This window comes from Periplaneta americana, chromosome 16 (genome assembly GCF_040183065.1).
Source record: "Periplaneta americana isolate PAMFEO1 chromosome 16, P.americana_PAMFEO1_priV1, whole genome shotgun sequence".
Taxonomy (NCBI): Eukaryota; Metazoa; Arthropoda; class Insecta; order Blattodea; family Blattidae; genus Periplaneta; species Periplaneta americana.
Window position 1 is genome coordinate 109,117,318 of NC_091132.1, and position 12,055 is coordinate 109,129,372.

The 12,055-nt window shown below is 37.3% G+C and overlaps 1 protein-coding gene and 1 long non-coding RNA gene across 3 annotated transcripts in view; one reads left to right on the forward strand and one right to left on the reverse strand.

The window, feature by feature from the left end:
• Positions 1-1,110: 1,110 nt before the first annotated feature.
• On the reverse strand, positions 1,111-4,068 carry LOC138691050 (uncharacterized). The gene is made up of 2 exons (XR_011329734.1): positions 3,673-4,068; positions 1,111-3,534 (listed from the first exon to the last, which is right to left on the reverse strand). It is a non-coding gene; the product is annotated as an uncharacterized lncRNA (long non-coding RNA).
• Positions 4,069-5,089: 1,021 nt separating this feature from the next.
• LOC138691048 (ATP-dependent RNA helicase DDX54) overlaps positions 5,090-12,055 on the forward strand; it is a 33,655-nt gene continuing 26,689 nt past the window's right edge. Inside the window, exons 1-2 of one of the 2 annotated variants that reach the window (XM_069812705.1) lie at positions 5,090-5,244; positions 10,813-11,013. In XM_069812705.1, coding sequence (XP_069668806.1) covers positions 10,822-11,013 — 192 coding nt within the window. In that variant the 5' untranslated portion in view covers positions 5,090-5,244; positions 10,813-10,821. The remainder of the gene's footprint in view (positions 5,245-10,812; positions 11,014-12,055) is intronic. The other variant, XM_069812706.1, reaches the window with a different exon arrangement.

Sequence of the window (12,055 nt, forward strand, 5' to 3'; positions counted from 1 at the left end):
ATTATAGAGTTATGTTTTAAAGTTATTCATAATAGAGACAACTGATGAGGCACAAACCGAGAATTACGAAAGGAGAAATTAGAAATTTCCGTAAGAGAACAAGCTGCCAAATACTGTGATGTTTCACAGAGAATTACTAAAGAAATGAGCAAAAGATGTCAGCAGGAAAGAAACAAATGAATAACAGGAAAGCTGCAGTCGACAACTTCAACAGACATGTTGGTACACAATAGAAGATTTTTATTTGAGGCAGAAAACGGATTTATGAAGACTCCCTGTTTTAAGAAAAAAAAAATCAATTTTTCTTGGAGTGAACGGACCTTGGATGAAATACTAATAGAGATGGGATTCTGATGCAGTAAATTTAGGGCAAAGGAGAGTTTTTATTAAATGGCCAGATAATATGACTTTTAAGATGGTTTTATCCAGTGAGAATATAAATTATCTGTTTGAATCACTTTATATCTCTTTGCAGTTTATTCCATATATATTTGACATAATCTTATCTAAAACAGTAAATATAATAATTACAGAAACGAGCACTATATATCAAGCTTTTGTCTAGATTGGAGAGAATCATTGGCAAATCCTCATTTCCAGCATAGCCAAATGAACATCCCGGAAGGATGGATGGTATTAAGGTATTTAGCTGTGGAGATATTTATACATATACTCACCCTAGTACACGACGTAACTTTCCACAGATGTAAATCGTGCATAACATGATCCACAAAAGTGGTGTGCAACTTGAAATTGGGTCACAGTCCTGCCATTTGTCTGCAATATGCGAAACCCGAACCACGCAAGTAAAGTGAGTAGGCACTGGATACACACACTATGCTGTAGACAGTTTCTCCATGTCAGACTCATCTTAGATACATGGCCTTTATTGACCACCCTTAGTTATTCCATATTAGTATAGAGATATGGATGACTAAAAAGTACTGCTTAGATTAACGTTTTCATGATGACATGTAGAATATGTGAATCACTATCTATTGCATAAAAATGTTTGTCTTACTAAGATCTCATTGAGTTATGTATATATATACAAAATGTTGAAATCGAGGGAAACTTATTTTCGTCACAGGATCAAAAGGAGAGCCGGAACATCTTTACACAATTATTTTTATTATAATCTATAAAATGTTTTACAATTCACATAATAAATCGGAACTAGAACTTGAATACATGTAAGCACGACCATGGCACATAGAAAAGTCACGAAATTACTAAAATATCTTCTGAACGACACTGTAAGGAACACTATGTGAACCCTTGGAGATCCGTGTGCCCACCCCAAATATTGTAGTTCCTTATATATAGGAAGAATTCGTCCAGCAGATAGATTCCAAAATTCGGACGCATTGGCAATCTATGCAGAGCATAATCCACAACGTGAATAGTCATTGTGAAAATTGCAGTGAAAATGGAGGCCAGCAGAGAGATGCAGGAATGTTAAGTTAAATTAGTTTAGGCTTTTTGTATGCCTTACACATTCGAATGTGACAGGAAGGGTCAGTTTAGGCTGTTGGTATGTTTTGCACATACGAATCTGTAACAGGTTAGGTTAGTTTAGGTTTTTCGTATGACTTGCATATATGAAACTGTGACAGGTTAGGTTAGTTTAGGTTTTTCGTATGACTTGCATATATGAAACTGTGACAGGTTAGATTAGTTTAGGGTTTTCGTATGACTTGCATATATGAAACTGTGACAGGTTAGGTTAGTTTAGACTTATGGTAGGCCAATGCCTTACATATACGATTCAGTGACGGATTAGGTTAGTTTAGGCTTTTGGTAGGCTATGTCTTGCATATGCTCACAATTGTCTAACAATGTGTCCCTTCTTGCTAGCCACCTTCCTTTGGTAACGCTATTGTAAAGATTTACCGTAGTGCGTTTTGAAAAGTAACACTTGAACAGTTATTTTGCGGAACACATATTCAGGACAAACTTCCCCTGATTTCGTGCCATACGTGAATTCTAAAAGAGGACCGCTATGCTGTACCCATTAAATGGATGATGTCCAGCCAACCATTTCAAAAACACTATTACAAGTAAGGGGCATAACTCGGACTACAACCTGTACAGACCTCATGAAACCCCCCCTCTAACCTCGGCTACCTGTCACAGACTTTAGGACTTTGTCACAGACCTCGGTCTGTCACTTAGCTAATCCCTCATCAAACCCCCTCTAAGCTTGTCACAAATCTTGGCCTATCATTTAGCTAACCTTTCACCAAACCTCGGCTTACATGTCACAGAATTTCGTCCTGTCACTTATCTAGTTCCTCATCTGTGTCATAAATCTCGACGTAACGTTCCTTCGTTATTAATATTACTCTTATTCACTATTTTTGAAGTCAGCATTACTATTTGTACTGTTACAATGGGCCCTAGCAGCAGATTCCACAATTTCTCAACGATCACCGCGACTAAGTGAAGAGACATTGAAAATTTCGTTTCGGGATTATTCTGTAACAATTCTACTGATTTCTTGTGCTGTTGTGGTGGACACAAGTATCATAACAAATCAACAGCGTCTCTATAATTTGATGGATTATTTCAGTGTTTAAGTGATTTTGCGTGGGTTGCAAGTCTACACGGTAGTGCTTACACATATTCAATATTGAATAAAAGTTTTACATATATACATACAGTACTTGTCCTTTCATGTAATATTACTTCAAAGTTTGTAATTTTAGTTTTTAAAGGAACAATCCAATTCTACTACTTTTTTTTTTTTTTTTTTTTTTCCAGAGTTCAGAATTACTGTAACTAGTAATATTTGTGCAATAAAGTACTTGTTCTGTTAGCACTACAACATTTCCTCTGACATAATTTGTTCTGGCCATTTCAATAGAGTATACATTAAGAGATAAACTCATTTCTTGGTTTGTCCTTATTCTTATAGCCATTTTCGTACAATAGCATTAACTCGTTTATCCTGTCTATTTCATTGTTCAAGTCACGAACCAAACTGACATGGTACGCCTTCACTTCCCTCACATCTCTGTAGGTTTTCAACCTTCCAGTAACATGAACGGTATCACCAATTTCTCTATACTCAATCAAGTTTTCGTACGTATTAATCGCAGATTTCATCATATGATTAAACATATCATGTTCACGTTTTGTAAATCCTGGTAGTCCTGACAGTTCATATTTAAGATTTTTAATCTTTCGGCAATCTTCTTCGACTCCTTGTCTTCCATGATCATACACACACTTGATAAAACCAGTTCCATCATCCACAGTATATATTGCAACAGAAGTACCAATCAACTTTCTACCCGATATAACCCCAAACACATCCACATTCTCCACAATTAAGTTGTGAAATAGATATGAATTTTCTACGGTTGGATGTAACGGCATTCGGAGACAGTCGACAATCCATAATTTTGTAAAAGGCTTAAAAATGTTGTTAGTGTCTCTGTCCTCAGAAATAGGTTCCACACTTTTATATTCCATTCTCATTGTTCTTAGAAATAGCATTCACATTGACATACCGCCACAACGACGTAAAGACTGTGAGAAAAAAAAAAAACATAATATTCACACGATAGTCCATACAAATCCTATATGCTGATATCAAATAAAGAAGGTACAGTACAAATTTTGTTTTCGAATCTTTCACGATTAACGAAACGACAAATTAGCACTTACCGCTCTCAGTAGTGTCAAATTTAATCAGAAAATTCTCCCATCTATAAATGAGAATTTCCCAATTCATCTTAAAATTACCTCTCTATATCCAGTTACAGCACAGTCTACTATATACAGTCGCGAAGCTTGAGGTGTTTTTTTTTGCAAATCTCGTGATAAAGCGCTCCAAGCGGTTAGCAACTAGAAACAATAGACTGTCCATGGTCGACTTTGGACTGTGTCGTATTTCTATCGAGTGCTAGCTCGTTGTGTATTTCACATTGATGCTTGTGAAATGTTCGTTATTGGTTGCAATGAAAATGTTAATGGCTAAAATATAATAATTGGAATAATAAAATGGGACAAGGAGGAGACGTTTGTAGTGCTATAAATTGTAGCAGCAGTAAGAGAAAGAGGCCAGAGTTATCCTTTTTCCAATTTCCGAAAGATTCCTGGGTTTCCACAAGAATGCTGTGCAGAAACAAAACTGTTAATTTTGAAGTTCTTTGTGACTGTTAGAATACATTATATCCTTAAATTTCACAATGAAATGTTTCAGTCTAACCGAAAGGACATTAGATACTGGTTAAAGTTCTGTCACTTAGGCTGCCAAATTTCCAGAGAAATAAAGGTTAGATCTACTTTTTTTCAGAGGATATATTTTTAATTGTAGCTATTAATTTTGTTATTATTTTTATGTGTTATTTTAATAAAGACGTAGAAAAATTAAGTTTGTTTTAATTAAATTTATTGAGCACGTTTTATTTTCAATTCTGGTGGGATTATTATTGCTTAGGCCTACTTTTTTCCGAAGGATATGTTTTTAATTATAGCTGTTAATTTTGTTGTTATTTTTATTTATTGCTTTACTAGAGACGTAGAAAAAGTCTGTTACAATAAAATTTATTGATCACGTTTTATTTCCAATTCTGGTGTGAGTATTATTGCTTAACCTCATCCCACTTTGTTAACTGCGTAAGCCTACATTACAAGTACGGGTACACGTAAGTTACTCCATTAATTCATATTTCCATTATTATTGTTGTAAAGGGAAATGCAAATTAATATTTATTGGTTTCATAGTTAATTATCGCTATAATCTTGAATGAGTGAAGCTATTATAGGCCTAGTAAATTTCAGTTCGTTTTGCACAAACAAAAATTATATTAACTTATTTCTTGCAGGTATCTTCGAGTTTATGGTGGAATTTAATATACTTCATTAAAATAATAAATTAACTTTATGCATTTAATATTTCAATACTGGAAGGAAGGTGTTAATTTTTCCAAAAGAACACTACAACGAAAGTGTAACATATTTTGTCGTCTGCTAGGAGAGAGATCTGCGATGATGAGGCGATAGTAGCGATCCTAGTGGTGGGCAACTACCTATGTTTGCATTTTTACTACATATTGAGCTTCACGACAGTCTAGTATAGAGCTTAATGATCCAGTTGCAGTGGTGGGCCATCTGTTGAGTTGAGTAGGAAATTATCAAATTAGGAAGTGTGGTGGCCGTAGGCTGGGAGAAATTTGCAACGTGTTTTATGCACAGTTTCATGTTATATTTTGTTTGTGATATAACTGACATAAGGTAAATACAAAGTGAAACACCAGGGGAATATATATATTCCTGAAAATGTAACTTTTTTTTGCTTGTAGGTTTCTATATGACACACTATTTTACAGAAATGGGTTGGTCTGAACATTCTGTGATTGTATGTAAGCATAATATAGCAAACATTATCGGATATAGGCCCTATCTTTATAATTCTAACAAAGATCACTATATCAGTGCCCGTAAGCAACACAGGAAACTTCGAAACTTTCAGAAATGTATTACAAGACTCTGTAAACATTAGAATTTTATTATGCGTGTCCGTCTTAACCTCAAAAGTTAATGCAGTGGCGTAGGTAATGACTGTCCAAGAACAATGGTCCCGTACTTACACCACAAGATCAGCAGCTTCGCCGTCCGAAATACGCATGAGCCGGTTTGGAGGGGATTGTTGTCTGAACTTGTGCGAGTTGCAGGATTGTATATACCCTCATAACCTCAAAGATTAATGCAGTGGCGTAGATAATGTATGTGGGATGAGAAGTAATCGTATAGAATAGCGGGTTTCAACCAATGGTACGCGTACCATCGGTTGTAAGTGAACCATTGCTGGGTGGTAGTTAAAGTGTGAAATAAAAATATTTATTTATTTATTGGAATGTCAAGTTACAATGAAGAAGTATAATAAACTTTGAAGTAAACCCCATGCTTCCCAATATCTTGCTGCTTGTGTAGATTTGGTGAGTGCTGCACATGTGTTGAGATGGTGTATGTCCATTTATTCCCTTCTGTTACATAGCTTGCAGTATAGGTACTGTGCGATTCCAATGCGATGGAGGTGTTTAGCCAGTAAGTCATGGCCTGTAATTAGATGGAAGATGGCGACTGTTTCACTTCTTGGGCTGTCGGGTGTAGTCAGAACTTCGTCTGCCGTGAAGTTATTGATTAAGTTCTTGAACGTACTGTTTTAATTCTATGCTTGCTTGATTGTGCTGTATGGAATTCCCCTAAGTGAGGATTCTCGTATATCTTCGCAAGCATGTTCGCTTTTCATTTCCAGTTAGGCCACAGCCACCAGAAACCCACTGCAGATAGTACACTGTTTTCCCTTTGGATCAGCCTTACCTATTTCCTAGGCCAGGAGATGATGGGGCTAGTTCCTTTCCCCCTCCATTGCATACATTGCCGACTAGCTACATATCAGCGTATTCCGTATCTCATCGGACCGGTGGACAACAATGACGTCACGCTACAGCGAAATAGGAACAAAACTGCTGAAAGGATTGATGGCTGTCATGGCGACTGTATAAGTTGTCTGTGCTACGCTAGCAAAATTTTGCGAAATTTCCGTACTGCCATCTCGTTCAAAGAAAAGAGAGCATAAACAATTTATTTCTTGAATCGGTAGTAATAACTGGTCCTTTCTCATGTTCGCTCATAAGCCATTAACATATTGTTTTTATGTTGTGCTCATTACAAACGATACAGCAGAACTAAAGCAGAATACACCGCCATGACACACCAGTGCACGGTCATTCGTCTGCTAATTCCTGCCCTATACAAGAACCAATCAGATTCACTGATGGCGGCTGATGGAGACTGCCACCACCTCTGCAAGCTGATGGCACCGGTGAGACACCGGTGGAGCATCAGTGACTTCATCAGTGAAATTCGGAACACCGTGATGCCATAAGATTGCTCACCGCTGAGATTCAGAATACGCTCTATTACACTAATCAGACTTCAGGTGTTACACAAATAATAATTGTTCTTCCTCTGACACATATCGTCAAGTGAGATGTACTGCCTGGTAATCAGAGATATCAGAAGCCTCAATCAGAGAATAATGGTTTATGAATAATAATAATAACAAAAAAGAATATTGTTTAAATGTTATTCTTTTCTTACATACTCTTAATTTCCAATAATTTAAGACAAGTATTTTCAAAATACTGGTAATGAAACTCGTTTTGAAAAGGTCTGACACTAAATTTAAATAATAAATATGAAGACTAGGCCTGCTACAGGGAAAAATTAAATTATTGTAGTAACAATGAGCAAAATGAAAATGTATTTTTTAATCGTTTTCTGTGAGTAGCTGGAAAGACCAATTGCGCTACCAATAGTCCTATAATCTGACAATAGCATAGGTGAAGTGGTCCCCAGCCACGGACCTGGGTTCGATTCCCGCTGGGACTAATTAACAGATTGGGATTTTTCCGAGCTTTTCCCTAAACTTAAGGCGAATGTCATGTAATCTACAGCAAATCCTTGGCCTTATCTCGCTAAATACCATCTCTCTATCACCAATTCCATTGACGTTAAATAACCCATTAGTTGATACAACGCCATTAAATAACCAACTAAAAAATCTATATATGGTCCCTTAAAGAAGCATCTAACTCTGGAGAATTTGAGGACGTCTTTAAAAAACACCTGGCTTACTCGAATTTGCACTTCCATCGTGGCCCCAAAATGCTTGTTCGAATGCACTGCAAAATTTAATGCAGTCGACGATTTTAGAAAGCACATAACGATGTTCCAAGATTTGTTCATATACAGGGTGGGTGGGAAGTAACTCCCTATTGTAATATGGTTATAAATCTGTTAATATTTATTCTATTTGACTGGAACAAATTTTGCTTTGTAGTTTAACATGGTAGGAGTCTATGGATTAACTTAAAACTCCACATATGCTCCAGCATTTTCCACTAATGTTCGTAACCGGCGAGGGATACTTTCAATTGACTTGTGCAGGAATTCCTGTGGTATGTTATTGAGGACTTGGCATAGACGATCTTCCAGTTCATCCAAAGTTCGTGGTTTGGTGCGATAAACTTCTTCCTTCGCCCAACCCCACAAAAAGAAGTCGCACGGGATGAGGTCGGGACTCCGTGCTGGCCACTCATGCGGACCACGGTGACCCAACCAACGTCCTGGGAAATGTCAGTCTAACCAGTCACGGACGTTGAGTGCAGAATGTGGTGGGGCTCCATCTTGCATCCATATTAGGTCATTGATATTATCCCAGGTGGAAACAATTGGCCAGACTTCATCTTCCAACATGGCTAGGTACCGTTCAGAGTTCATGGTGTCTCGAAGAATGAACGGACCCACAAGTTTGTTGGATGTAATGCCACACCAAACTGTGATCTTAGGGCGGCTTTGAGACTTTTTAACTGTTGCCCCTGGATCATGCTGTGCCCAGTAGTGACAATTGTGACGGTTCACAAACCCTCCAATATGAAAAATTGCTTCGTCGCTCCAAATGATATTCTCGAACAACTGGGGCCAGTCTCCATACCAACCTAGCATAAGTTCACCATATTCCATTCAATGGTCACAATCTTCCGGCGATAGCTGTTGACAGTAATGTGGCTTCTACGGCCGGAAATTTAATTCTTTTTCCAGCACAGTTCTGATAGTGTGTCGGGAGAGACCACTTTCACGAATGACTTGTCATGTTGATTTTTGTGAACTTCTGGTGAACATTTCCTCAACCCTTCACACATTTTCGTCTGACCTGGATGTTGAGGGACGGCCATTTCTACGAATATCCGCCACAGATCCTGTGGTCATCAGTTTAGCATGACAGCTTGATTGTCTTTGGATCCAGTGTAGCGCGAGGCCCATGCTCTGCCCGCCACCATCTCTGCACCTGCACAACAGAACGCCAGACTTCATAGCGAGTGGGAACCTGAGCTCTCTCCTGCACTGTGATGCGGTCAGCCATTACAGATCACGTCCTACCACTGTAAAGAAAGCATGTATTAAGATTCATAAAAAAATATTAATATATACAAAAGTTATAAGCACATTACAATAAGGAGTAGGTTATCTTTATGTTCAGGCCATAAGCACTATTAAGCTCTTGGTAAATGTCAACTGTCCCTAAAAGATTGAACTCTAGGAGAGAATAAAGGTGTGACTGCGCACTTTCATATTTATTTATTTTATGACTTCAGTGCGCCAATTCACTGACACCAAGCTTTACCCTATTAGGTTTGTCATCTTCTTTCTCAAATAACAAGCATGGGAGACAGTACAAACAATTGGTTGCCTCACAGCCGCAAATCCATGCATTTCTTTCATGAACATCACACTCAAATTCTCTCTTAAAACCTCTGTTTTTTTGGATTTCATTACCTGCACAATATTGAGCTGAGATGTTTGTCTACCGCTTTGTTTTAATTCTAACTTCTCATCCAACGATAAGTTAGAAAACAGCAGTTTTTCAACTCACTAACTATACTAGCAATCCTTGCAGAATGCCTGGGCATGAGTGGCATGTGCACACATGGTAGCTTAGGCTATAGGGAAGCTATCCCCACCATCTCTTGGCCAGTCTTTCTCCGACTGACGTGTCACAACATGTGCTCCAGGGCAGATGACAAATGCAATTTTTCTGCTACAGTGCAAGAATGTTTATAGAGTTCTTGGAAGCAAATAATTCTACAGCATTCTTTTTCTATTGTTGTAAAAATATATGGGCTATTCCATATGAAATCGATCAGTAAAAAACCTCGCATTTTTTTAATACTCTAATTTTTTCCCTATTTATACAAGGTGCTGAGGAGAGTGCATTTTAAAAAATATACTATCGAAAGTCAAACGGTTTTCGTACTATTGAGTGACAAATTTAGCGTGTTTTATAAAAAAACAAGCCTCTTTCAGCGCTCAGAACTCTAGAACCATTTACTGCAGAACATTGAACGAGAGCTCATTTTGAAGCTGACATTTAGTAGGTTATGATAAGAAGTAATACTTATTTTTATTGTATACAGAGAGACAGATAATCTGATTTTACTTACGTTTAGGCTTTTTGCCCATTTGTAAAAATGTAAAAAAATATTGAGAAAAAAACCTTGCATTATTAAGAGGGATGTCTATGAACGTAGGACCGAAGTCCACACATGTACTAAGGTGCACTCGTTATGAGTGATGTAGTGCAGAGGGCGGCCATTAGAGGGAACCCAAGAGTTGGAACTTAAACTGAGACGATTCTGTCCGACACCGGGATGGGTATCCAGTGTGGCTTAGTGGATAAAGCATCAGCACGTAGAGCTGAAAACCCGGGTTCAAGTCCCGGTGCCGGAGAGAATTTTTCTCCATTCCATTACTCTTTCATCGTATAAGCTAGCTAACCTAACCTAAGCTAAACTTACTTATTTTGAATAAAAGATAAGTTAATGACGGAAACTTAACCTAAGCCAAGTGTAAGCTGAACTAACCTAATAAAAGCTAATCATAAAACCCTAGTATTCTTGGCACAACATTTGGCTCCAGATCCCCATTGCTTTCCGATGGTCCTTGTTTGCTTAGATTGGAAGACATTGCTTGCCTTATCAGCCACAACTTTTTGTGAACATTTTCTTTTTTTTTTGTGATTTCTTCAAACTTTTAAATGTCTGAACTCTGCATTGCCAGTAGATATCACTCAGAATCCGCATTCTTACTAGTATGCATGATTGATCAATAACAGCCTCAACAATATGCACATCTGTAATGAATAATTATGAATGCGTGCAATAAAGACGTACGTCATTTTCCAGATTCTAGACTTTACCCAATATTTTGTATCCATAATTTTTTACGATGTTTCAGATAAAAGAAATGGCTGGTCAGGTTGTTGGATTTGGTGATGATGATGACGACACTACTAATAATGATGAAACAAACGTCAACAAAAAGAAAGTTGTTGGTGGAAAGAAATCTGGTGGATTCCAAGGAATGGGTCTTAGTTTTCCGGTTCTTAAAGGAATTCAAAAAAGAGGCTATAAGATACCGACTCCTATTCAGCGAAAGGTGATAATGTATTTTATTTGTTAATTATTGTAGTGTGAAACTTTCATTGATATCTTAATGCATGCACGACGAATTCGATACTTGGAAAGTCCTTCTACATCTTGAGCTATAGCAGTACTTACAAAACCTCAGAGGTAGCACTCACTCCGAGATTACCAACTCTTTGACTTTGAGTGGACCAGTAAGTCTGTTAAGACCCTTTTGCTTCTGGCACAGAATTTAGATATATGGTAATTCACATTATGGTACAAAAGGAATCCTAGTTAATTGAATGTTTCGTGTGCTGGCTTTCTGCACTGGAATCGTGATTTTAAGCTACGATTATGGTTAAATTGTAACTATACTCAGGGACAAAAAAAACCGGACACTTTTTTATGTCCCTGATAAATGTCAAGGAAATTATTATCGTTGTTCCTGCAATAACTTCTGTGTGCAGAATATAAAATTTTTCAGTAGGAAGAAAAAACACGTTTATTCATTCTATGGCTGTGGTACATAGGAGATTATGAATTCTTACATTTTCGAATTACATATAGGCAGTTAGGGAAGTGAGATGGTATGCACTGGTATGGAATACCGCCACTGGTTTCTATGGCCAGAAAACATACCGTTAGTGGAAAATGATATACTGTCCCTGAAAAAATGTGATTGTAAAAATTTGTTTATTCATTTCTTTACAGTAGAATAGACTTCGTGGGAGTACAAGAGGTTAGGTTAGATGGGAATGGCATATCACAAATAGGAGATTACTTGTTGTATTATGGGGAAGGAAACAATAATCACCAATTAGGAACAGAATTCTTTGTTCATAAAAGAATAAAATCAGCAGTAAAAAAGGTCGAATTTATCAGTGACAGGTTATCATATTTAGTACTTAAGGGTAGATGGTGCGACATCATAGTTATAAATGCTCACGCCCCTACAGAAGAGAAAGACGACCATATAAAGAATAGCTTCTATGAGGAATTGGAACATACTTTTGATCATTTCCCTAGATATCACATGAAAATTTTATTGGGGGATTTCAATGCTAAAGTAGGAC